The sequence below is a fragment of the Chionomys nivalis genome, chromosome 5, assembly GCF_950005125.1.
Source record: "Chionomys nivalis chromosome 5, mChiNiv1.1, whole genome shotgun sequence".
Lineage (NCBI taxonomy): Eukaryota > Metazoa > Chordata > Mammalia > Rodentia > Cricetidae > Chionomys > Chionomys nivalis.
Window position 1 is genome coordinate 29,612,004 of NC_080090.1, and position 26,349 is coordinate 29,638,352.

Below are 26,349 nucleotides of genomic sequence, written 5' to 3' on the forward strand. Positions count from 1 at the left end.
CAGAGAGGAAAGGGCAGCCATCCAGTCAGTTGGGGGACAGTCAGCCTGGAGCCAATCAGCCAGACATGGAGGAAGCAGGAACGCAGGAGGGACAGTATGCAGTTGAGGCAAATGAGACTCAGGGCAGCACACAGATTAACAAAAATGGGTCTAAGCTAAGTCTAAGCATTCATCATAATTAATAATGTCTCCATGTCATGATTTGGGGGACTGGTGGTCCAAGAAAGACTGCTACGTGAAAGGTTGGGTGTTGGGCATTCATATTTAAGCTTGAAGCACAAGAGTGCTTGTGTGTGTGCACATATGTATATACACACAGATTTTTATAATATATTACTTATTATATCCAAATTCACTTTGTGCTGCACATACTTTATTGTTTAATTGTTGGGATAATCTTTGTAAATTGTGTGGAGATGTGTGTTTGTTTTACCTTACCTGCCTAAGGCACCTTCTGATGATGGAGGAGGGTCATCTGTCTATTGGTTAATTAATAAAGAAAACTGCTTGGCCTGATAGGTCAAGAACATAGGTAGGTGGGGAAGACAGAACAGAATGCTGGGAGACGGAAGCCGAGTCAGGCAGACGCTATAGCTCTCCTCTCCAAGATGGACGCAGGTTAAGATCCCTTCTGGTAAGCCACTACCTCGTGGTGCTACACTCATTAATAGAAATGGGTTAATCAAGATGTGAGAATTAGCAGATAAGGGGCTAGAGCTAATGGGCCAAGCAGTGTTTAAAAGAATACAGTTTCCGTGTAATTATTTTGGGTAAAGCTAGCCGGTGGCGGGGAGGTGGGAGGCGGGAAGCAGCCCGTAGCTCCTACTACAGAGTGGTGCCCACTACTACATTCTGATTGGTTTAATAAAGAGCTGTCCGGCCAATCAGCTAGGCAGGAGAGGGGAGGCGGGTCTTCCAGGTAGAGATAGGAACTCTGGGAAAGAATCTGAAATGGGGGGGGGGGATGATTCTCCAGCTAGATTCAGAGGAAGTCCAGAGAGGTAATGAGCCACATGGTAGAATATAGATGAATATAAATGGATTAATTTAGGTTTAAAGAGTTAGTTGGAAACAAGCCTAAGCTAAAGCCAAGCTTTCATAATTATAAAAAGTCTCTGTGTCATTATTTGGGAGTTAGCAGTCCAAAGAAAGTCCGACTATATCTAATAATAACAGTGTGTGATTTCCATTCACACATTAAATATTTACTTAGCATGCATACTAACGTATCATTTTAAACAGCCTCATTTTATTACTTACTATCCCTCTTCCTGGAAACTTAGTAAACCATCCAGCAAATACCCTATTTATTGCAGTCCTTCAACCTCCCTTCATTCAGTTTTTGCTACTTCCCCCGGAAGGATGCCCCGATTCCCTTTAGTAGAGCTGTGAATGTTCTGAAGTCAAGGTACCTTATTTTATCCTCTCAGACTGAAAGTCACAACTCTGGTAACACAACTAGCGGGCAGAGATGAAGGCGTGCTCATCTGTCTCTCCTGGACTCAGCACAGCAGGTCTAAAGTCAAACGGGAGGACTGAAATGAATATTCTGTTGCACAGTGTGGTTTAATACCATGAAGTCTCTCTACAAAAGGGTTGTGTATTATCATCATTATGCTATAAAAGACAAAAGATGGTCTAACGAAGTTTAAAGACACGTCCAAGGTTTCACAGGCAAGACTGTGGTCCACAGGAATGTCAAGAACGAAGTCAACACTGATTCTAAAAGATTAAGATTCTCTACAGTCTTTCCTTGAGATTTTCATTCAGCTCTGGCTACGTTTTTCTTTTCTTTTTTTTTTTCTTTGTTTGTTTTTTTTTTCTTCTTCTTCTTTAGAACAATGACTCCTTACATACTGATCTTTCTCCTCGCGATTCTCAGGAGGTTTAACACATACTTCAGGATTGTTAGTTGGGCAACACTCCATACTCTTCTATTAGAAACTTTCGACCCCTCCTTGGAAATAAAACTCAAGCCCGGCATGGTGGCACAAACCTTTAATTCCAACACTCAGGAGGCTGAGGTGGTGGATCTCTGAGTTCGAGGCCAGTCTCGTCTACGCAGAGAATTTCGGGACGCCAGGGCTACAGAGAAACTCCGTGTCTCTAACGGTCCCCGCCCCAACAAAACAAAACAAAAGCCCTAAAACTTTCTGGTCTCACTACTGGCAGGTTAGAACCCACGGGGGAGTCCTGAGAAACACGGTCTCATCAGTGAAAAGGACAGGAATTCGAAATGAAAAGCACCGAGAATTTAGTACAAGCGAGGAAAGTCCTGGTGTTATCAAATCTAGAGACTTGTGGAATTTGTTTGCTCACCGGTAAGGCAATAGTGAGTGACTCAGTTGCCAACAGCAACGATGGCTGCTAATAAGTCTTTACTTTGCTTGGATCTACCCTCCTCAGGGGTTAGTATTTCCAGTGAGAACTACAATGAATACATTTAATAAAAGTTGGGACTTTCTTACTCATAAGCGGACCAGGAAGTTACTGCTGTGTGTTCAACCTCTCAAAGTTTCTCTTGCCCTTTACCAAAATGGTCGCTCAGGCTGTCTGGAGGGTTGAAGCATCCATCCCTTAACAAAGATGGCGCCGGAGGCACGTTAAGAACGAACTTGCCCACTTCTCCGCCAGTGACAAACATGGCTCCCGCAGCGTCACTCACATGACCCGTCCGGACTACGGCACGGGAGACGGCGGAGGAGGGCCCTTGTAAAGGGTGCGCGTTCCCGTGGCGGTGCACCCGGTAGGTTTCAGTCAGAGTCACTATGGCGGCCTGCGCTGGCAAGGTAAGCTGAGGCGGCGGCGGAGGTGGAGGTAGTGGTGTCGGCCACGGAGGCAGGAGCGGCGTGCGGTCCTGGCTTCCGATCGCCCAGCCTGGCTGAGACGAGGTCGCCCGAGGTCGTAGCCGGCGGCCGGGGCTGGAGGGGCTGGCGAAGGGGTTGCGGGCTGCGGCGAGCGGGCACCGGGTCCTGACTGCCGTTTGTTTTGGTGTTTCCCCCACTAGGTCGGAAAGTTTCCTGCTTCGTCCGCCACCGCCTGAGCTGGCCGCGCTGGCCGCGAGTGGAGGAGGCTCCGGCGGACCCAGCCCCGGCCTCCAGGCCTCTCCCTGCACCTCCGGGCCAGCCTCCCTCCCCCACCCCGCCGTCCTCCGGGAGCTGCCAGTCCCTGAGATGCGACCCTCGCGTGGACGATCCTGACGGGAGGTGGCCCATGTGCTGAGCGGCAGAGCCCTGAGCTCCGGAACCAACTTCGCGCCGGCCCCGGTGCCCAAGCCCTCCCTGGGGTAGCGCCTCGCTCTGTCCGCACCGGCCTGCAGAGCCAGGTCCCCGCCCTGGTCGCGGGGACACCCGCCAGGTGCCCGGGACTCGCGACTCAGCAGCCGCCCGGGCCGCCTCCAGCCTGGGATCGCGGGCTCGGCACACGCTGGCCCGGGAACCCCTGCCACTCCCGGGCGGCCTCGGCGCAGCAGGGGTCATGCGCTCCGGTCCGCTGGTCCTCTAGCCCTCCTCGTCGACCCCCGCGCCTCTTCTCATCCCCGAGGCCCCCGGAGATCCTCGGCTCCTCTCCCTGGGGCCCCGAAGGACCTTCCTGGCTGCACCCAGCCAGACCCTCTTCATGCTGCAGTGCTGCACCGTTTCCGCTACAGTAGGGGAGAAGCGGCCGGGATCTCAAAGAACACCCAAGAATTGGTGTGTGACTCGTCTGCCTGGATACCTTCCGTCCCCAAACTGTCTTCCAGGAGTTTTCTTGGCCGAAGCTGCCCAATGTTTGAGCCTTTTCTTCCTAGGGAAGATGAACTGAAAGCTGCTGGCAGGGGACTTTTTTTGGTCAAGAAGCCTCGGTGTTTTAAAGGAGATGATGGGGCTTGCGCTGGCTTGTCTTCCTGCCCATTTGAAGAGTTGTTGATGTTCACTGGTTATGCTTAGACAATGCACAGTTTGTTTTAATTTAAAAATTTTGGGGGGATAGGGGTATAGGCTTGTGAAGAGCGTTCCGAACCTGGAGGAGCTCCTCATTGTCCCTGGTAGAGACACCCCCCAGCCTGTCCTCGATGCCGTCAGCCTTGGCCATCTTCACTTGCCGCCCGAACTCGCACCCGTTTCAGGAGCGTCATGTCTACCTGGACGAGCCCATCAAGATTGGCCGCTCGGTGGCACGCTGTCGACCAGCGCAAAATAATGCCACCTTTGATTGCAAAGTGCTGTCAAGGAACCATGCTCTCGTCTGGTTTGATCACAAGACGAGCAAGGTAATGTCACTACGGTGTTTTACAGGCTTTTCTTTCCCCTTGCCCCCTTTGAGAGGTGTAAGGTACGCAGGATCTCAGGGTTTGTTCCCAGAGGACACTTTTCCTTGAGGCCTCAGCTTTGGAATCAGCTTTTTGTGTGTCTGAATTATAGTGGAAATTTAAATCGAAGTGGTTGAATGAAAGACAGAGAAGGTATTGTTATTAAATGTCTCTGTAGGGCGATGGCTTCTTGATAACTTGGTCATTCCCACTGAAATCCCAAACCCTAATTCGTTTAGGAAAAGCAGATAGTGAAACTTGACCTCTCGCTTTCGGTCCTTTTAGAAAGGTGAACCTGCAGTTCAGTGCTTGATTAAGCAAACAGCAGTTCCCAAAGCAATGCCGGAATCCGCGGCCACGATTACACGGGGCTCAAGTGTCTCCGTGGTGAAATATAGTTAATACATAGCTGGTAGTTGAATCCCATTCAGGGCCCGCCTGGTAGGATAATTGCTGTGTAAAGTTAATGTTTTTGTAAGGTTTGATATGTTTTTGTAAGGTTTGATACTTATTTGCACCTGATGAAATAATTTGTAAAAATTAAAGGCAATTTAACTAGGTTGGATTAATTGCTACATTTTCAGAGTTGTGTTTACAAGTTGGATGAACAGAAACTATTGCTTTTGACAGTTACTTTTTAATTTCTTTGGTAGATAATGTGTAGTTACACAATGATATGCAAAAATTAGTATTAATAAACTAGCTTACTTTTCTTAAATTATATCTAATATTATCAATTATATATTACTTATAATAAGAATTCCTGGGCTTCTTTCCTCCTCCATCTCTTCCTTTGTTCTTTTCTTCCTTTTTTTTTGTTTTGTTTTGTTTTGACAGGGACCAGCTGGCCTGGAACTTATTCTATAGACCAGGCTTGCCTCAAGCTTAGAAGATTTGCCTGACTCTGCCTCCCAAGGGCTGGGATTAAAAGTCACTCACTATGCCTGGCCTTGCTTTTAATTTTTAATCCAGTTTAGCTTGTTTGTCTTGGCACTATACCTTGCTAGTTGCATGTATTTTAAAAAAAAGATCCTTTTAGTTTTTTAAAAAAAAATGTATGTATGGAGAATATTTTAAAGAGTTCATTTTTGGGCCTAAACCCTAGGTTTTGGTTGAACTACTGAATTAATTTCAACTTAAAGTGAGTTACATAAGACTGACAGAGCTGTCTCCAGTTTTGTCTTTTGACTTTTTGCCCCCTCTTTCTGAGTGACATGATTAAGTCTTTTTTTTTTAAAGAGGAGAATTTATCTTCAAGAGTGGTGTTTTGAAATGAAAGAAACTTGAGCCTCCAGAGAAGAAAGTAATACTTGTGTAGCTACTGAATTAAGGAATTATAAAATAAACTTTTTTTTTTGAAGAAGGGAAAGATCCCCAAGTGCTGTGTACTTGCATAATGCTTACAAACTTTTCTGTGTGGGGGATGAGAAATGAGAAGTTACTAACTTTTTCTGAGTTACATGAGATGCTCTTTAACCCATAAAACCAAGTATTTTTTTTTTTTATAATCCCCTGAAAGCTAAGATTTGGGTGCATTCTTTCATAGATGGCCTGTGATTCTTGTAAATGAATATAGAGTTCTTTTTGAATTCCAACATTAGTTGACAACTAGTGTCTTAGTATAACTGACTTACATTTTTCCTGTTTATGTCCTTGGGAAACAGGTCTGGCCTAACCTGCAGCAGATCTGCGCACAGTGCATGCTTTGCAACTGCAGCTCTTGTTTGACAAACAGTGCCTGGCCCAGTGGCACATGCATGTCATCCTCCTGGGCAGCTTAGTGAGTTTAGGGTCGCTAGCTGGGGTATATAGTGAAACCCTGTCTCAGAAAGTCAAGGTGGAGAGAATTCTCTGAAGGGTAGCCTTGCTTTATTTTTCCCATTTTCATTTTTCCCCCTTTTGTGTTATTGGCTAAAATGACACCTAGGACTTGAGGGTATATTTTGTATGATTATTGATCTTTATAACCACCTAATTTAGTTTAAACAAGCTGTTCGGTCTTTCCTTGTGAAAAAATTATTTTAGTAATTAATTTTAAAGTATTGCCTTAGACAGACAGGTTTTTATTGAGCATGTATTCTTTGCCGGAAACTGGGAGATAGAAAGCCAAACCAGTTTGACCACTATTTATTGTGTAGGACTTCTGTGGTTTTAAGAAATCTCCTATATAGACTTTTGGCAAACCCCCCCCCCCCACGCCTAATATATGTTCCTTGAAAATTATGGTATGTAAAAATAGAAGAATCCAGTCCTAGATATCATTTCAGGAAAGTTTGTTTTTAAGCACCTCCAAGCCTTAGTTTTTCTTATCTGTGGATAGTATCGCCTACTTAAAGTTTTATTTTTGTCATAGGAAAGAAATGTTTGCCCTTGTGTGCATGAAACACCTGTTGTACCACTGAGCCATGCCCACTGCTCCTTTACTGTTTTAGGGATTGAGGTCAATAGGCAAATCACTTAGTACACCATGCTTTGCTTTGATTAAAGCCTCAGTATTTAGTAGGGAGGATGTTTGAAGGCAAGAGTGACCCCAAACAGTGCTTTGTGAACTACTGCTGTGCTGTGGAGTCTAGCAAGGTAACAAGAAGTTTCTTTTCATTTTTAGGCAGGGTCTTTTGTATGCTGAACTCACTCCAAACTCAATACATACCCAAAGTGCTGGTAATTCAGGCTTTTGCCGCTACATCCAGTTTATAGATGTTAAGGATTGAACCTAGGACCTTGTACAAACTAAGAAATACTCTACCAATTGAGCTGCATCCCAAGTCTAGAAATTGTCTAATACAATTGCAGATATAGAAATAATTTTAAAAGCAGAAGGTGGTGAAGTTGGTAACTTTGTCCCAATAGGCCTTTTGCCGTGGAGGTAGGAAACTGGAGAAATATGCCCTTTGGTTGACTTTGTTGGCGACCTGTTCTGCAGTTGCCATTATGGGAGGCCTAGTTAAAGCTGGAGAAAGTAATAAATGCTTGAAGTATGTGCTCTGTAATGTTGAGACATGATCGTTTTCACTCTATGCAAGACTGCTCAAGGCAGTGCTCTTCTTTCAGCTTCCTTAGTGTTAGGCTTACAAGTGTGAGCTACCGTGCCTGCTTATTTGAAAGCTTTGGTCATTCAGCTCATCGATGTGCAGTTTAGAGAAACTGGCCAAGTGCAGGCAAATGGGAATCTCAAGGTTTGCTTTTGAAGTAAACTTGGAGTTTATCAAGCAAAAGAAAGATACAGCCGTGGATGGGCTTGAGTGTGGGTATTACTAAGGATACATAAGTAATGCTTTTTAATGTTAAATTCATGAAGAGTGAGTTACAGTTTTGCCGAAGTATGGTGTTTACTGGGCTTAACAATTCATCTTAGGGATGTTAACAGCTGTCTTGCCTGCATTTTTTGTATCTTTTATTCCTTTGTGGATTCTATAAACTCTTCAAATTTTATAAGATAATAGATAGTTCTTCAGTTGACTCAAAAATGTCACTGAGCAAGTAAATGTATTCACATGGTAGTTATACAGAAGGGATTATGAGTGGAGATATTTAGATGGCCTTATTTGTTAGTTCTGGGCTTGTCAGCGTTTTAGATAGAGATCACCTAATAGTCAAAATCACTATTTAAGAAAAGTGATACAATGTTGTGTACAGAAAGGACCTGGAGCAAAGAAATTATAGCTTAACTTATGTATCATGTCTCGTTCTTCTAAATGCTTTGCATCAGTGATTCTCAACCTATGGGTCGTGACCTCTTGGGGATCACATGTCAGATATCCTGTATATCAGATGTTTACATTACAATTCATAATAGTAGCAAAATTATAGTCATGAAGTAGCAATGAAATAATTTTATGGTTGGGATCATCATATCATGAGGAACTGTATTAGAGTCATAGCATTAGAAAGGTTGAGAACCAACCTCCGCTCTACACGTTAAATTAACTTCATCTTCAACTTTGTGCTAGGTGTTTATTTTTTTTTTTTCATGAATATGTTGAAAATGAGGCATTGGGAGAATAGGTTAGGTTAACACCCCTGAGTTCATATTGCAAATAAATGGTAGAGCCATGATTTGAGCACAGGTATTTTGATTCTTGTCTTGCTGTCTACAGAAGCCACCCCATAAACTGCCATCCCAAGATTGTGACATTTTAAACATGATGTGATTTTGTTAAGTACAAGTTCCAGGTTGGTAGTAGAAATGAAAACGATTAAACGGCCATGAGCAAACAGACAGAGTGGTGTATTAGGTTAACTTGTCTAATAGAATTTTTTTTTGTTAACAACTGAAGATTTAGGGACAGTTTCATAGATAACAGTTCACAGATGAAATGCAAATTCAACTAGACTGAAGGACTTAAAAAAAAGGCAATGTGTAGATAAGAGTGAATCAAGAAAACGAGGTGGGAGGAATTGCTTAAGAAAAGGCATAGAAGCATGAATGAGATTATGTGTTCCAGGGACAGCACAAGGAAGTCACTGCAAAGAAAGACAGCCAGTTGCTTCTTTCCTTGACATATCTAAACATGACTGCCAAGATCCTGGATTGAACCCTTGAGAGAGTGTCAGGTTATGTATTCATTGCTTTTTTAATTTTGTTTAGATGTTTGTTTTAATGGAATTCTGTGATATTTTTCATTAATAGAAGTAGGAAGTTTTCTGACAAGTGCTAGTTCATGTGACAAAGTTGTTTATCTGACAAGTTATATTTAAGGTACATGAATTTGTATTTCCTTTCATGATGCTTTTTTTGATAGTGAAAAGTCAGTGAAATATTTAAGCTAATTTATCTAGTTTTAAAACACATCGTAAGGCCTGGCGAGATGATGGCTCAGTGATTAAGAGCACTGGTTGCTCTTTTAGAGCAAGGTGTAAACACACGGTGGTTTACACAGCTAGCTTTAATTCCAGACCCAGGAGATCCAGCACCCTCTTCTGGTTTCTGTAGTCAGTGCACACACATGATACACAGTAACTTGAATAGTTTATATACTTGATCATCCTCTCCCATCTAGTTATTGGCAGATACTCCTGAAATTCAGTATTTTCTTTTTTTGAGACAGGGTCTCACTAAACATAGTGAGCTTTAGTTCTGGCTGTCATGGAACTCATTATATAGACCAGGCTGGTCTTGAAAGAGATCCACCTACCTCTGCCTAGTGAATGCTGGGAATAAAGGTGTGCTCTACCGTGCTTGGCCTCATATCTGTTCTTTACCTTCTTAGGTTTCTATTCCATGTTCTTAAATGGTATTTACGTTAGCTGAAGACTCGTTCTCTGGTAAGCAGGGAGTAGAATGTTCATCATTTAAGTAGAGAGATTGTGAGATTGGTTCTTTTTAGGGGATTGGAGGCTTTGGAGACAAGGTCTAGTTATGTAGCTCAGGCTAGCCAGAACTTATCTCACCCAGTCTAGCCTTAGTCTCCCTGGTGCTTAGAGTGCTGTGCGCTGCCCAATTTGACATGAGGTTGGTTCTGTTTTGTCCTTTGGTTTTTGTTTCTGTATTTTGGGTTTTTGAGACAGGGTTTCTCTGTATAGCCCCGACTGTCCTGGAAGCTCATACTGTGATCTGTGTGCCTATGCTTCCTGAGTGCTGGGATTAAAGGAATGTGCCATCAATGTCCGGCAAAGAGATTGGCTGTTAATGGCAATTACTTTATACTTGAATCAAGACAAATGCGGCAGGTTGGTGTACAGCCCTGTAGTAGAATGCATACCGAACACTCATGAGACCCTGTGTTCCATTCTCAGCATTTCCAAAGGAAAAAAGTGTGGATAGGGAGAGGGAAGGGTAGCATTTATTCTAAAAACTTTACTCTCTGGGATTCATGTGTTTCTCTGGTGTTAGGGGAAAACAAATACTCCATACTCTTGCTCAAAAAAAAAATCTCGATCCTTGCTCTGTTAATTTTTAGTATTAAAATTTGTTTTTCATCCCCCCCATCTTTTATTTTGTTTTTTTTTCGGTCATCTCAAACTTGGCTTACCAGTAAATATGACATTTCTCACTGCTCCTTTTTAAAACAAGTGCCTTTTCTGCCTTTTTATCTTCCAAAATGACCTTTCCCTTTTATGCCTGAGGCTTAGTTCCAGGGAGAAACTTTCCCTGATTCTCTCTGAAGAATGGATGGCTGCTTTCTCTCTACTCCCATAGAACTTTGACTATAACTTCATTATGGGACACAGACAACAAAATAAGTGTAATGCAAATGCTCTATTGTCCTGCCAGATGTGAGCCCTTGAGAACAAGGGGTAGGCACTACATAGATGTTGGAGTGAGTGAAATGTGAACAATGCAGGTCTGTAGTTCACAAACCCTTGGAGGGTTGAAGGGCAGAAGGCCATTCAAGCTAGTGTTCAATTTGAAGTTATGGACTTAATTACCAGCATGTACTCTGTACAAATCATTACTTATTGAGAACTTGTAATATGCAAGATATTTTGCTAAGTATTTTGGACTTTTATATAAACTTGTGATTGGTGATATTAGTTTTGAACTAATAAGCTTATTTATATCCATTCTTAGACAACATAATACTATCTTGGGGAAGTATGTTTTAAATATTCAGTTTTTCTGTGTACATGTTTAGGAGCAAGGAAAACTGCTACAGTCTGCTTCTTTTAAACCTAGAGTTTTAATGTTTAGAGCTAACTATTTTAGCACAAGTAGTAGTAATAAAGGGAGTTTGAAGTAGAATCTAGATTTTTTTTTTAACCCATGGAATAAAAGCCAAAATGCTAAACATTTTCTTTGAACTATCTTCTATGGACATAATAGTTAACAGTTGAAATAAAATAGTCTTACTGTCTTTTACATCTTTTTTTTAAATTAATTTATTTTTTTCAAGACAGGGTCTCACTATGAAGCTCTGGCTGCCTTGGAACTCACTTTGTAGACCAGGCTGATCTCAAACTCAGTAGATCTGCCTGCCTCTGCCTCTGCCTCTGCCTCTGCCTCCAGAGCTGGGACTAAAGGAGTGTGTGCACCACCACTCCTAGTATGTTTTTTGCTATCTTAAAAGGTAATTTAAGCTTTTGTTTTGTGGCTTATAACCAAAAGCTTGTCCATTACAGATTTTCAACAACTGAAGGAATTCAGTAACCATTTCTCTGAGTCAGCTAATGCTTTTTTCTAAACTTATCTCCACTACTCCTAATGTTTTTTTCTTATATTGGAGTTTAGGTACATGTGCAAATGAATGAAACAGTCTTGGGAAAAAAATTAAAAGTTATTTTTGACAAAAATTTTTTGCATACAAAATAATGGATTTCATAATGACATTTTTCATACATGTATATCACTGTACTTTGCTCATATCCATCTCCTCTGTTCCCTACCTCCACTGGTCCCCTTCCTCTCCATTTTCACCATGTACATTTTTATACTTTAGAGAGAGGGGGTAGTGACTGCCTGTAATCCCAGCACTCCAGAGGCTCAAGACAGGAAGAGAGCAAGTTAAGGCAATTCTAGTCAACATGGAGTTGGACAGTGTTAAGCATCTAGTTCAGATAAAGAACATAGCACCTTGGTACAGTCTACAGCGAATTCACTCACTTGGAGACACACACACTTTAGTACATAAAAGTTAAAAAGGACACATTGGCACTTGGAAACATGTAAGGTTGCAGTGATTAGTATTGATTGTGTTCTTTGACCTAATATATATACTTTGTGGTAGATTTTAAGTTTAAACCTGAAGAAACTTCGTGCATTAGATTTTCATAATGCTTTCATGCTTGTAGTTTTATTTGCATGTGTTATTAACCACTTGTTCTACCTGATCCAGTTGGACAAGACTTTTCAATATAGATGTTCAAGTTTTTCCATATTTTTAGTTATTTAAATAATAGTAATATGTGCTCATAAAAGTTTAACAGGCTCCAAAGCCCAGAGAAACCCTGTCTCGAAAAACCAAAAAAAAAAAAAAAAAAAAAAGTTTAAGTAATAGAGAAGCATATGGATTAAAGGAAATTCATCCTTCATATCCGTCATCTTGTACGTTTGAGGTAGTATTAGTTTGGTGTATATTTTTTATTGCATATATCCACTTAGATGTATAAATTAGCAAACATTTTTCTTTCTTAATTTCTTTCTTAAACAAGTGTGTGTGCGCTCGTGCGTGTGTGCGTGTGTGTGTGTGTGTGTGTGTGTTTATGTGTTTATGAAGGCTGGAGAACCTTGGCTGTCATTATCAGGATACCATCCACCCCCTTCAGACAGGGTCTCTCGTTGGCCTGCAGCTCACCAGTTAGGTTTCACTGGATGGCCTGTGAGCGTCAAGGAACCTCCTGTCTTTGCCTCCACAGTAGTGGATTACAGGTGCATGCTGCCGTGTCCGTTATGTTTTGAGACCGTGTCTTGTAATGTCTAGATTGGTCTCAAACTTGCAATCTTGTTTCCTCTCCCGAGTGCTATGATTACAGGCTTGAGCCACCATTCCCAGCCTTCAATTGCAGTGTATTTGAATTTTCTTTCTGTTCCTTTAGTGTGAATGTCTTAATCACTATTGGACTTTTGTTTTAATAAGTTAGTGGATGGAGAAGCTGTTTCTAATTTTAAAATATTTGCTATTGAGAAGTTGCTGTGTTTTGTGTAATTTTTAATTGGTCTTAATAATAAAAACCTGGAGTCAGATATCTGGGTAAATGCTGAAAGATCAGAGGAGTAAGGAGCCACCCACTACAGAGACCTTTTTCTTCTAGTGAATCCTCAGGTCAAAGTGGACAAGATCCTGTCCCCACGCAGGCTGAATGCTCTGTGCTTCTCCTCACCTTATAGTACTCTCCCCACCCAGCCACATCACTCCTGTCTCCTCCTCCCCAGTGCTGGGATCAAAGGTGTGAACTCAGTTTCTCTTTGAGAAAGATTCAATTTCCTGTAGCCCAGCGTGGCCTTGAACTCACAGAACTACCTCTGTCCCCCAGTGCTGGGATTAAAGGTGTGCACCACCACTGCCCGGCCTCTATGGCTGACTAGTGGCTCGCTCCACACTCTGATCCTCAGGCCAGCTTTATAGTTAGAGCACAAACAAAATCTTAGCACAGCAGTGCTAGACTTTTAATGTGAGAACTGAGAAATGGTAGTTAAAGGCAGTTTAAAAGCCTAATTTGAATCTGGGAAGTGTATAAAAATTTTGATAACCCAGGGATTTTGTGATTGCAGGAATACAGAGCAGGTAAGACACTATTGTTTTGAGAAGAGCAAAGGTTTAGTTTAAATTACTGTTGAACTTAGTTTGGGACCATTATTTATTCCAGACCAACTAGTATCTCAGTGTCTAATGCTTGCAGGTGTAGTGCAGAGCCCAGTAGAGACTTTTATAAAAAAGAATTAGAATGCCAAACACCAGTAGAAGTATCTGTGAATCATTGTTTCCAGGGAGCTGAGAAAGTCATGTATTGCTTCCTCCAGAAATGGGGGCAGAAAATGTGGGAGGAATGAAGAAAGCTTCACAGAGAATGCTGTTTTTAAGTCGCTGTTTAAAGAGCGGGTAGGGCTTTGCAGGCTGGATGAAAAGAGCAGTGGATTCTAGCCTTAGGGAACAGGAAGCATTTAAGACGGAAAGGCCTGAAAGAGAGTAATAAATTGTGGGAAATGTCTTGCAGACTTTACTGATTTGGGAATGGGAAGGAGAGCTGCTGTCTGTCTTTGGGGCAGGTGAGCACCTAGCCCAGGGTGCACTTGTTGGGGATAGTGGCTGCGGGCTTTGCAGCTGTGCACCCTGCGGAGTAGCTGTGCTTGAGTTCTCCTCACCTGTCCAGGAGTCTAGGGTGGAGAGTGTTCAGTTCCCAGACTGCTGACCCAAGTAAAGTGAACAAGCAAATGAAAATGAGATGCAGGCTAATCGTAGCGCTCACGTCCTAGGACTGAATGAGAATTCTTCATGTAAAACACTTCATCTAAAAACACTTAGTAGGTCCTTAGCTTGTTTTTTCCCTTTTGGTTTAGTTGGTATGCTTATACAGTAATATCTTATACTCCTATTTTTTTCTTCGAAAGAGTCTCATGTAGTCTAAGCTGGTATAGAACACATTATGTAGCTAAGATGACTTTGAATTCTTGATCCTCCTGCCTCTACCTCCCAAGTGCTGGGCAGGTTCTACCATGCTCAATTTATAAACATGATTTTCATTGTTGAGAGTTTTTTTCCTTGAGTATCTATCTGTTGTAGAGTTTTCTAAATTTAGTAAATTCTTTTAAGTTTATGAACTAATGAATGTGGTAAAGTAATAATAGTCTTTTAATTAGTATCAGGTATATATTATTTCCCTCAGAAAAAGCAAGCAAAATTCAAAGATTAGAATCCAGTCAACCAACCAGAAAATCAGTTTTAATTTTCATTTTTTATCATGGCCAAGGTATTGAACACCCTAAGAAGTATTATTGACCATTTGTGCTTCTTTTGAGAATTGTCTGTTCGGTTCATTATTGGCTCCTGGTTTTTACTGGAGGAATTATAAAGTTGGGTGTGGCAAAGAGTTCTTGTCTGTCCTGTAGACTGCTGTGTTGTTCCCTCTTTCCTTCATGCCATCTCGTTTGTCAGCAGTTGGGCTGCTTCCCTGGCTACCGCAGCACTTTCCAGGCTCTTCTGGGGCTCCACCTCATAGTTCTCTCTCCTCTCTTTCCCCAGCAGCTTTCACATTTCAGGTCTCATGTTTGGGCCTTTGGTCTACTTTTGATTTTTGTATAGGGTGAAAAATACGGATTTAGTTTCGGTTTTCTATGCATGGACATGCTATTTTTTCATTACCGTTTGTGGACTAGCCTGTCAGTTTTTCCCATGTGTGTCTTGGCGTCTATGTGAAAGCTTAGGAAACTGTTGCAGTGTGAGTTTACTTCTGTATCCTCGCTGGCCTGCATGTCTGTCCCCATGCCAGCACCATGCTGTCCTTTGTGTTTGCCACTTTTCTGGCTCCGTCTCTGTAGTACGATTCAAGTTTAGGTGTTATAATACTCCCAGGATCACTTTTATACTGAGGGTTCTTTCAGCTGTGTGAGGTCTTCCGTATGGATTTTAGGATTGTTTGTCTATATTTATGTAGATCACTCTTGGAATTTTAAAGGAGAGTGTGTTCTGTAGTCACCTTTCAGTGATACGTCTGTTTTCACAGCACTGTTGAATTACGAGTTAGAGGACGGGCCTCTCCTTTAGCTTGTGTCTTCAGTGTTTCAGTCTTTTTGTTGTTGTTTTAATTGGTCGACTTTTTAATTTTATGTGCATTGGCGTTTATACACATATGTCTGTGTGAGAGTCAGTCCCCTGGAGCCAGAGTTACAGACAATTGTGAGATGCCATGTTGATATTGGGAATTGAACCTAGATCCTCTGGAAGAGCAACCAGTGATCTTAACCACTGGGCCATATCTCTACCCTCTAGTTTCTTCAGTCTTAAAGTGCCCATTGTAGAAGTCTTTAATTTCTTGGTAATATTTATTACTAGGCATTTACTTATGTGTATATTTATTTTGAAGCTATTGTGATTAGGATCTAAAAAATTCTTTCTTGGCAAATTTATTGCTGGTATATAGGAAAGCTGCTGATTTTGGTCTTAATTTTGTATTTTGATATTGAAGTATCAGACTTAACAGTTTTCTGGTGGAGTCTTCAGGGTCTTTTAAGTATTTGCCAACTATAAATAGGGATAATTTGACTTCTGCCTTTGCTGTGTCTGTCCTTTATACCTCTTTCTTAACTTAGACTACAGGGAGACTTGGAATACTCTTGACTAGTTTTAAATTTTAGAGGAAGTGTTTTTTATTTTTGTGGGTTTTTATTTTTACATTTAGTATAATGTTGGATATAGGCTATGTATCTATCTCTCTATCTATATCCCCTTCATTATGGACAAGATATACTCTTTTTGTTTCTAGTATGTTCAGGACTTCTGTCATGAAGGGATGTTAATTTTGCCGAATGATCATTTGAGTTCTGTCCTCAAGTGTATTTATATGCTGTAATATATTTATTAATTTGCATATACTATGCAAAACTTGCATCGACGGGATTAAACCAATTTGGTTATGATGTACAGCCTTTTTAATGTGTTCTTGGATTACGTTTGCAAGTATTTTATTGAGAGTTTTGCTTCTGGGTCAATCAGGGCAGTTGGTCTGTAGTTTTCCATTTGGGTTGCATTCTCCTTTATTTGGTATCGGTATGATCTTGGCTTCTTAGAATGAGACTTGTAATAGTGGTTTCTGTTTTGTGGAACCGTTTGGTGAGTATTGGTGTTCTTTCTTTCTTAAAAGCATGGTAGAAGTCAGCAGTGAATCTTTTACTGCTTTTTATTTGTTTTGTTTTATTCTTGGGGTGTGTGTGTGTGTGACTTTTTAAAATTATTGCTTCAATCTCATTTGTTATGGGTCTGTTTAAGTTTATGGTTTTATTTAATTTGTAGGTTACATATATTTAGGAATTTGCTCATTTCTTCTAGATTTTCCAATTTCTTGGAATATAGCTTTCAAAATATTATCTAATGATTCTTGAATTTCATTGGCACTTGTAACATCTCTGTTTTCATCTCTACTTTTATAATTTGATTTATTACTTTAGATAAATGTGTGTGGTTAGATTTTTGGAGCTGTCTCTGAATTTTTAATAGGAGCCTTTATATGTAAACTTTCTTATTAGAATTTCTCTAGCTGTGTTTTAGAGGTTCTGGTAAATTGTGCTATTACTTTCATTTAATTCTAAGAATTTTAAAATTTCCTCCTTGATTCCTGAAATGACCTTCTATTCATTCAAAAGTACTGTTCAGTTTCCTAGTATTTGTTTAGTTCTTTGTTTTTGTTGCTGTTGTTTTTTTGTGTATGAAGTGTGTAGATGAACATAGCGATTTAACACAGCGATTTATTTCATGGCCAGGGAACAAAAATGAAAAAGAGGTGATTGGTGTCACATACCATTCCCTAAGTGCATTTCTGCAGGGATCTATGTACCTCCTAATATGTCCTACAATATAGAAGTTTCTTTACTTCTCAATAGTGCCATCCATTTAACCACATCTTTAATACCTGGGCGTGTGAGATATTCAGCATCCAAACCATACCACTAATAGACTGCACAATAGAAAAATCACATAGGTGAGATATTATGATGTTATATATATTATCCTTTTATGTTCTGATCTCTATTTGTTGTTGATAGTAGGTAGAGTTCCATGTAGCCCAGGCTGACTTTAGGCTTACTATGTAGCCAAAGATAACTTTGAACTCCTGCTCTGCCTCCACCTCCTGAGCACTGACTGGGTTTACAGGAATGTGCCAATACACTTGGTTTATCCAGTACTGGAAATCAAACCCAGGGCTTTGTGCATGTAAGGAAAGCATTTTACCAGCTGAGCCATTACAGGTGCCTTGCTTTATGGTATTTATGAGTGTGTTTTCTTGGTCTGTTGGCTCCATTGTTTTTAGGAACAACATCGTGGTAGCAAGACATGGTAAGAAAAGCTGTTCTGCTCACCTCATGTTGACTAGGCAACAGAAATACATCAGAGGAAGAGGCTGCGGACAAGATACATCCCTTAAAAGCAGACCTCTGGTAACCCACTTCTGTTAGGCACACTTTCCATCATCTTCCAAAAAAATCTTTGAACGGGTTAATCTTTTGATTAGTTCAGAGCCCTCACAATCCTATATCACTTTTCCAAAGTCTTACTTAGAAATAGTGCATGGAGACCAATCCTTATGGGTCTGAGGGTTTAATTCATATCTATGCTTTATCAGAGCTGTCTTCTCAGTGGCTTAGAGCTGTTCAGTAGTAGATTTAGAAGCTCACTGAGTTAGCGAATGCTGTCACTCTGAAAATGCTTGCTTGATTGAGGGGGTATAGAGTATAATTAAGCATTTTGTTCTGAAAGCCTTGTGTATTGTACTTGTTGATAACTTGTTTGTTCTTGGTTTTAATTGTTGCTATTTTCATTAATTAATTAATTGTTGCTATGTTGATTGTCCATACGCATGAGAAGAAATATGCTTAAGAAAAAGTATTCCTTCCTAGGCTTACATGTCAGTTGGGATCTTGAGGTAAATACATATGGTGTTTATGGGTTGTGAGCCACAGATGTCAGAAATACATTAGAATGTTGAGCTTTGTGTACAGCATGAACTAGAAAGTCAGTAGCTATAGGTGATACTCTCATCATTTTTTAAAAATGTCCTGAGTTTTGAAAATTTGGAACTTATCTTTGTATTACCATTGGGAAAAAAAACTGTGGAGACTCTGAAAATCTGTGTGGATAAAACTAGATACGGTTCAGGCCTACCATGTGCAAAGTATGTCAGTAAGAGGCTTTCGGGAACTGCTTGAGGTGCTTGTTAGTTTACATTGGCAATAATAAAAACCTCAGCCTAGTCGTGAGCTCCTGATATCCTCATTCAGCTCTCCTGGGGGTTGGGCTGGCAGGTGTGCGTTTCCACGTCCAGCTTCTAGTCTGACTTGCCCAGCTGTCGCTTTGTCGAGCTTCAGTACTCTTTGCACAACTGTGGATGTCAAAACCCAGAATCTGCACTGTCACTTCCTTTGGAAAGGGTAACTCTGCTGCTACACGAAACTGAATTTCTAAGTCTTGAAAAACAGTTTGAGAAAATTTAAGGTTTGAATAATTTCCTGAATTACAACAGCTTTTTGAAGTTTATTTCAGTGTTTTCAATATAATTTTCAAAAACCCTGTTACATGAACCTCTATTATTACCAGGAAACTCCAAACTTTCCTTAAGCCTTTTTTTTGGCATAGCATTTAAATTGGCTCAGATTACATCCTCAAAAGATTATAATTTCATTGTGTAGTAGAGCTCTCTCAATTTATATTCTTTACTGAAATTTAAAGTTGAAATTATTTAATACCATGACATCATTTAATGATTTCAAATTTTGTTTTATATACTAGATTCAAATAATGTTTATGAAAGTATTTCTGGCATGAGAAATACAAAGTCTGTTTTTGTGTCTTATATTTTTGCTGTGTTCAAAAGTAGTTTTGCAACTTGAGCTCCTATTTTAACTGCATTGCCTGCAGACATCTTATTTAAAAAGATAGTAAGTGTTCTTACTCTAGCAACAGAGCATTTTGCATTAAAGAGCAAAAATTTGTAAGAATTGTGTTGATTGAATATTTGAAAACCAGCATTCTTAGTGATTTACATTTTGCTTTTATTGATTTCCTTATACTTTTCGTATGAGTTAGTGCTTCAAAGTAAAAAAACCAGTGCCATTTTCTTCTCTGTGAAGGTTCAGTAAATTAGCTGAATCAGTCAGGGTTGTTGTAGTTAGGTTTCCCATTTCTTCCTTAGATTTCTTTGGTAATTGTTTTATCTGTTCTGTTTTTCTTAAACCATATTTTTTGTGTTCTATGTTGTATATTCCTTAAATTGACTACAATGGAGGTGTCACGCATTGAACACAGGGCACTATGTATATAGGCAGGTGTTCTATTGCTGATTACAACCCAGCCTGGCTGTTGTGAATTCTGAGTGGGTATTTTACAATTCTTCATATCATTTAAAAAGTTAATTCTTTAGAATTGTGTGGATTTATTTCTTTTTAATATACTGACAGTATAAATAGCCGCGTGCCACAAATGTATGTCAGTATGAGAGTATTTGCTTAGCATCTTTTGAATCTGGATTTGAGCTGTTGTATATTAAAAATTAAATTTATTAATATAGCTAGACACATTTAGTAACACAATAAAGTTATGTGGCCTTCTTAGGTTCATCCTTCTTGGTATTTTAAGGGAAATTCTTTTCTTCCCTGTATCTTTAGTTTCAGATTTGAGATTCCTGCTTTTTTTAAATTAAGATTTCATTTTTAATTTCTTACAGCATGTATGATAATATTTTTCTAATGTGGTTCTCAACAAGCACTTCCTATGAACAAATCATAGCGCTGGATAAACAAAAGTCTGCCCAGTGGACCTGGCATTCTAGTTTACAGTGTGTCTTCATGCATCTTTCACCCCCAGCTTGTTTAGGACAAATGGATTTATTGCTAGAAAATTTAACACAGTTCATTTGCCCTTTACTGTGCAAAGCAATACTTTTGACTAAATTTCAGTTTTGAATTTGATGAAATCTGTCCATATCTCCATGCACATATCTCCATATCACATATGCACTTTCTATATCCTTTTACTTTCCTGCTGTATACTTTATGTAAATTATATTTAAGTTATATTTAAAAGTCAATTGGGAACCTTTCATACGGATTATTTAGTGATTTGGTTTAGCTTGGTTTTGGTGTTGGGGGGGGCAGAGAGGAGAGAGGTCTGGGATACAACTCAAGGTCAAAGGCACACCATTGTGCTACATTCCCAACCGCCCTACCGCCACCCTGTATTCATTTTTAATTGAATTGTTCAAACTTTTTCTGTGCATAACTGATAACTGTCCCTTCTTGGTTCTTAATATTGTGTGTGTGTGTGACACAGTTTGGACATGTCCATCTTTGTCCCTAAGGTCTAGAGTTACCATAAAGTTTTCATATTTATCTCTTGATTTTTAATATCCACAGTTCTTTCTCAAAAGTCATATGATACAGTTTTAACTATTTCTGAGTGTTTTATTTTAAACTTTATGTCTTCGTGTATTCTTAACTGTATTTTTAGTTTATTTTAACTTTCTAGAGTGTGCACTATAGTGCTTAGTGTATTACAAAGGCGCACAATGACTACCACTCTTAGTTCTGTACGCCTAGCTCTTGGCTCTTACGTTTGTTTATTCTGTGCTTGTGTAATTATGTAAAGATGTGTTGCTGTTTCACCTTGCCTGTGTAAGGCGCCCGGTTGGAACAGCCAAGAGCTAGGCAATAGAGGGGTACCTGTAGTAGGCGGGGCTAGCGGGCAGAGAGAGTAAGTAGGAGGAGGAATCTAGGATTGGGAGGAGAGAAGGAAGAAGAGAACAAGGGAGAAAGAAAGTGAGATTCTTTACCTAGTTAAAGTAATAGTTCACAACACTATGTATAACATTTTGAGAAACGGCCAATATCTTTCAAAGTGGGTACCACTTTACACTTTATCAGTGTATGAGAGTTTTTAGTTTATCTCCTGACCAAAGTCTTTTTAAACTGTAGCTGTCAGGGAGTATGAGGTGATAGCTCAGATTTTGATTTGCAGTTCTCTAGTAAGTAATAATGTTGATCATCTTTTCATATCCTTGTTTTTTTTTTTTTTTGTACATTTTGTTTTTATTTTGTTGTACAGGGTCCTGCCCAGGCTGGCTTCTACCTCATAATCCTCCTGCTTTATCCTTTAGCATTTGGGTGGGTACCACCATATCCACCTTACCACCATATCCACCTTTGTATATCAGCATTTTGAACAAATACTATTCAAAATACTATTCAGGTCCATTTTAGGATTTAGTTTTTTTTTTTTTTTTTTTTTTTTGACAAGGTCTCACTGTGTAGACCAGGCTGGCATCACACTCACAGAGATCTCTCTGCCCTGCCTCTTGAATGCTGGGATCAAAGGTGTGTATTATAATATCTAGCCAAGAGTTTTATTTTTGAGATTATAATATAATTAAATAATTTCTCCCTTCCTTTTTCTCCCACCAAACCCTCCCATATACTACTTCTTTCTTTCAAGTTAATGGCCTCTTTTTCGTTGTTATTACATGCGTGTATGCACATGTATATACATACTGCCTGCTTTCCTTCCTCTATTCCCTTCTTTCTCCTTCCTCCCCTCTCCTTGTTCCTCATCCTCTTCTCCCTCTTTGTCTCTCTTAATCTTTTTCTCCTCCTCTCCTCTCCTCTCCTCTCCTCTCCTCTCCTCTCCTCTCCTCTCCTCTCCTCTCCTCTCCTCTCCTCCCCTCCCCTCCCCTCCCCTCCCCTCCCCTCCCCTCCCCTCTCCTCCCCTCCCCTCCCCTCCCCTCCCCTCCCCTCCCCCCTCCTTCTTCTTCCTCTCTCTCTCTCTCTCTCTCTCTCTCTCTCTCTCTCTCTCTCTCTCTCTTTGTGACAGGATCTTGATGTATACACATGTCTCAGGTTTGCCTGGACTCAGTATTCACTTGTTTCCTTCTCCTTAGTGTTGGGATTATAGGTATGAGCTGTAACTGACTTAAAAACAAGTGGTTTCAAACATCAGAGTCATGTCAGATACTTACTATAACAAAGGTTCCCAGGGGATCATTGTATATTTTAGTGAATATCGAGACATCATCATGTCATTGAAAAGTGTAAAATTAAAATAATATAGCACAGTGACTAAGAGCATGGATTGTGGAGCCCAGTTCTGTGGATGGCTATGTCGCTTTCCATGGTCTTGGGCAAGTCATTGCTGTCTCGGAGCCTTCACTTCCTCTGTCATAGGAATATCTGTGCTGTGAAATGCATAGCATACCGTGGGACAAATGTACTTGTCAGTTAGCTTTCCTGTACTGTGATCAGATATCTGAGGGCAGGACTCGTTGTGGCTCCTGGTTTGAGAGGGTAGGGTCTGTTGGGACCTGGAAGGCATGGTGGAGTTCGTGTAGCAGCATGTGGCTGGGATTCTTCATATCCTATGTCTTAGTTGGAGTTTCTGGTGCTGTGAAGAGACACCATGACCATGGCAACTCTTATAAAGGAAAATTAACTGGGGCTGGCTTACAGTTCGAGGTTTAGTCCATTCTTACCATGGAGGGACATGGCAGTGTGCAGGCAGACACCATGCTGGAAAAGGAGCTGAGAGTTCTACATCTTGATCTGCAGGCAGCAGAAGGAGACTGAGCCACACGAGCCTAGTTTGAGTTCATGAGACCTCAGAGCTCTCCCTCACAGTGACACATGTCCTCCAATGAGGCCACACCTCCTAATAGTGTCATTCCCTATGGGCCAAGCTTTCAAACACCTGAGCATGAGGGGCCATACGTATTCAAACGACCACATCTTGGTGTATCAAGAAGGGAATGCCAGCACTCATCTAGCTTTCCCCTCCTTTCCCTTGTTCATTCTGGATTCTCCAGCTCATGGGACAGTGCTAGCTGCTTCACAGTGAGTCTTCCCCTGTCAGCTAATCCTCCCTGCAGCCCAAGTGTGCCTCACTCTACTCCAGGGTGTTTCTTAATTCCAGCAAGGTGACAAAATCAACATCAGTATGTAAAAACCCAAATACAGATTGGAATATCGTGAAGTGCTTAGAATAGTTTGTTTTTAGTAACCATCATATGAATGTGAGTTCTTATGTCAATTTAATGATAATCATTCCTAGGAGCCTTATTATAGATAATGTTTACAGATGTATTAAGTAACAGCTTCAAACCACTTGTGTTGGAACAGATCTGAAATCTTGGCACTAAGGAGGCTGCTGAGGCAGGAGGATCAAAGAATTCAAGGAGGATTGTACTTCATATTTCTACCGTATAACAAAATAAAATAAGATGGAAACAGCAGTTTTAAGCAAGAGACTGATTGCAGAAATATTCTATATGTTCAGTACACCTGTTAAGTGCAGATTTATCAAAGTTATGAAATATTCCATAGTTTATATTTTAAGTTGTATTGTCAAAAGTATTTGCTTAATTTTAATTTGTTATTATCATGTGTGCATGCATGCATGTGTATGTGTGTATAGGTAATTGTGTGCCATGGTGCATGTATGGAATCATCAGGCCTATGTTGCAAGTGCTTGTACCCACTGAGCTATTTCACCAGCCATACCAAAAATATTTAATGAACTGTAAAAATGTAGATGAAATGTAAGTCCTATGGAATATGTCATTATAATGAGTATGTCTCTAATTCTTTAAAAAGATAGGGCAAGAAATTAGAATGTTTATTGTATACTGAATATAGATAAATATATTATGCTGTTGATAGCAACTTATTCTTGAAAGATTGAAGAATTTGTTTTTATTTTCTTCTGAACTTAATTTTATCATGCTGGGTTTTTTATTTTAATGATGTTTTTGAAGGGTTTTTTTTGCATCTTAAAATTTTTTGCTGTGGGGTGGTGGTGCATGCCTTTAATCCCGGTACTCGGATCTCTGTGAGTTAGAGGCTAGCCTATTCTACAAAGGGAGTTCCAGCACAGCTAGGACCATTACACAGAGAAACCCTGTCTCAAAAAACAAAATCAACCACAAAAATTCAAGTTGTAGGCTTGGCTGGCTGGTTCTCTCTATATAGACCAGTGAGCCTCGAACTCACAGAGACCTGCCTGTCTCTGTGTCTGCAGTTCTGAGATAAAGATGCACTTGGAGAAAAGCGTTATTCTTGACAAGGGTCATATGAGGTGAGAAGCCTGACTCCCAGTACTAGTTCTACTGTTGAAGACTTATGGACTTTGAAATAACTCTGTCTTTTGTAGGAAAACAATTTGCTCATCTGTAGAATTATTTATTTAAAACTTTAAATTAATGGATTTTAAGTGTTTGGCTGCTTTGTATGCGTTCACGTTTGTGTGCTGTATGCATGCCTCCTGCTCATGTGGCCAGAAGGCGTTAGGAATAGGTAGTGAAGTGCAGTGTGGGGCTGGATTTGGAAGAACACCACATGCTCATGACTACTGAGCCGTCTCTCCGGCTTTGGGCTCGTGTCTTAGAAGGCACTGTAGTAGAGTGGTAAAGAGTGGGAAGTCCTGAAACAGTGGAAATGACTGCACAGGTTCATAGCTCATGTTTTTACCTCTTATTACCTGTGTGGCATTTGGTGAGAATTTAGCCTCATTGTGCCTTAGTTTTCTTGTGGGAATAATAGTAGTATTTCATAGGGATTAAGAAAATTAAATGAGTCATGTGTAAAGGAAGTAATATTGGTCTGGGCACACAGTTAGGACTCAATAAATATTAACCTTTTACTACATAACCTCCCTTATGTAGTTACTTATTGCCAGGAATATTTTTAGCCAAAGTGGTGGTTGTTAAATTTGTGTATCATTTAAAAACTTTAATTTTCTATTTAGGTATGTTTGAAATTGTGTTGTTTGCCAATGTGTAAAGTAGAGTAGATGGATTTTGGACTCTTCTCCCTTCACACTTTTGCCCTGTTATTTTGCGTTCTTACACTGGTAGTTTCTTTAGGCCTTAAGTTATCTCATTGATGAGAATTTTGGGGGAACTTATCACTAAAATTTTATTAGATTTTTCTAGAGTTTTAAACTATTTATTTTGAAGACACTGTTTACTTTATTCGCTTTGCAGTAAGTTGTGGTTTACCATTCTCTAGTTGTACCTAGTTTTCTTCAACTGATATTTAACTTTAGGGCATAGCATTAAGGGGTTAGATAATATTACAGAAAATGCACTAGCCTATTGTAGGAAAAGTCTAACATTATGACCTTTTAAACTCAGCTAGAAATTGGTAGAACATTATTTCCCATTTAACTCAATTGGTGCATAGGTGTTACTGAATTTAATTCCAGAAAAGAATGTATCCAACTGTTAAAGAAATAAATCAGCATATTTATTAGTCACTCTAGAATTAGTAACCGCGTTGAAGTTCATTTTATCATCCTGACTGAGGACTACAGAAATAAATTAGTCTCATATTACATCACTGTCTTTCACTCTATATGAAGTAATTAAGTTCTTCATCACTAGTGACTCAGCTACTGCATTGCTTTGGAAATTTTTATCTGAAATTAGGTGATTCTGGTAGCAAAATTTATTATTGCAGTTATATAATGAAGATAGACATATATTTGCTTTCTATAGGTAGAAGAGTAGAAATTGTATTTCTTTTTTTAAAAATTATTTATTTATGTATACATTTTTTGGGTATGAGTGCACTGCCTGCTCATATGCCTGCATGCCAGAAGAGGGCATCATATTCTATTATAGATGGTTGCGAGCTACTGTGTGGTGCTAAGAATTGAACTCAGGTCCTCTGGAAGAGCCAACAGTATTCTTAACCACTGAGCCATCTCTACAGCCCTAGAAATCGTATTTCAATACATGTTTTTTTCTTAATGTCTTTAGAAGTTTCTCCTTCTTTGTGCAGTGTATCTGAAGTGATAGCCTGCTGCAAGGGTCATTATTTCTACATTACCAAGAAACATGAGGAATTTTTGTTTGTTTTGTTTTGCTGACTGTATTAGTTACTTTCTGTTACCATGACTAAGGCAACTTGAGGAAAAAAGTTTATTTTGACTTAT

The 26,349-nt window shown here is 39.9% G+C and overlaps 1 protein-coding gene across 22 annotated transcripts in view; it reads left to right on the plus strand.

Annotated features, from left to right (window-relative positions):
• The first annotated feature begins 2,701 nt into the window (after positions 1–2,701).
• Slmap (sarcolemma associated protein) overlaps positions 2,702–26,349 on the plus strand; it is a 132,057-nt gene continuing 108,409 nt past the window's right edge. For all 22 annotated transcript variants that reach the window (XM_057769208.1, XM_057769207.1, XM_057769219.1 and 19 more), the window contains exons 1-2: positions 2,702–2,789; positions 3,008–4,252. In XM_057769208.1, the coding sequence (XP_057625191.1) occupies positions 4,055–4,252 (198 nt within the window). In that variant the 5' untranslated portion in view covers positions 2,702–2,789; positions 3,008–4,054. The remainder of the gene's footprint in view (positions 2,790–3,007; positions 4,253–26,349) is intronic.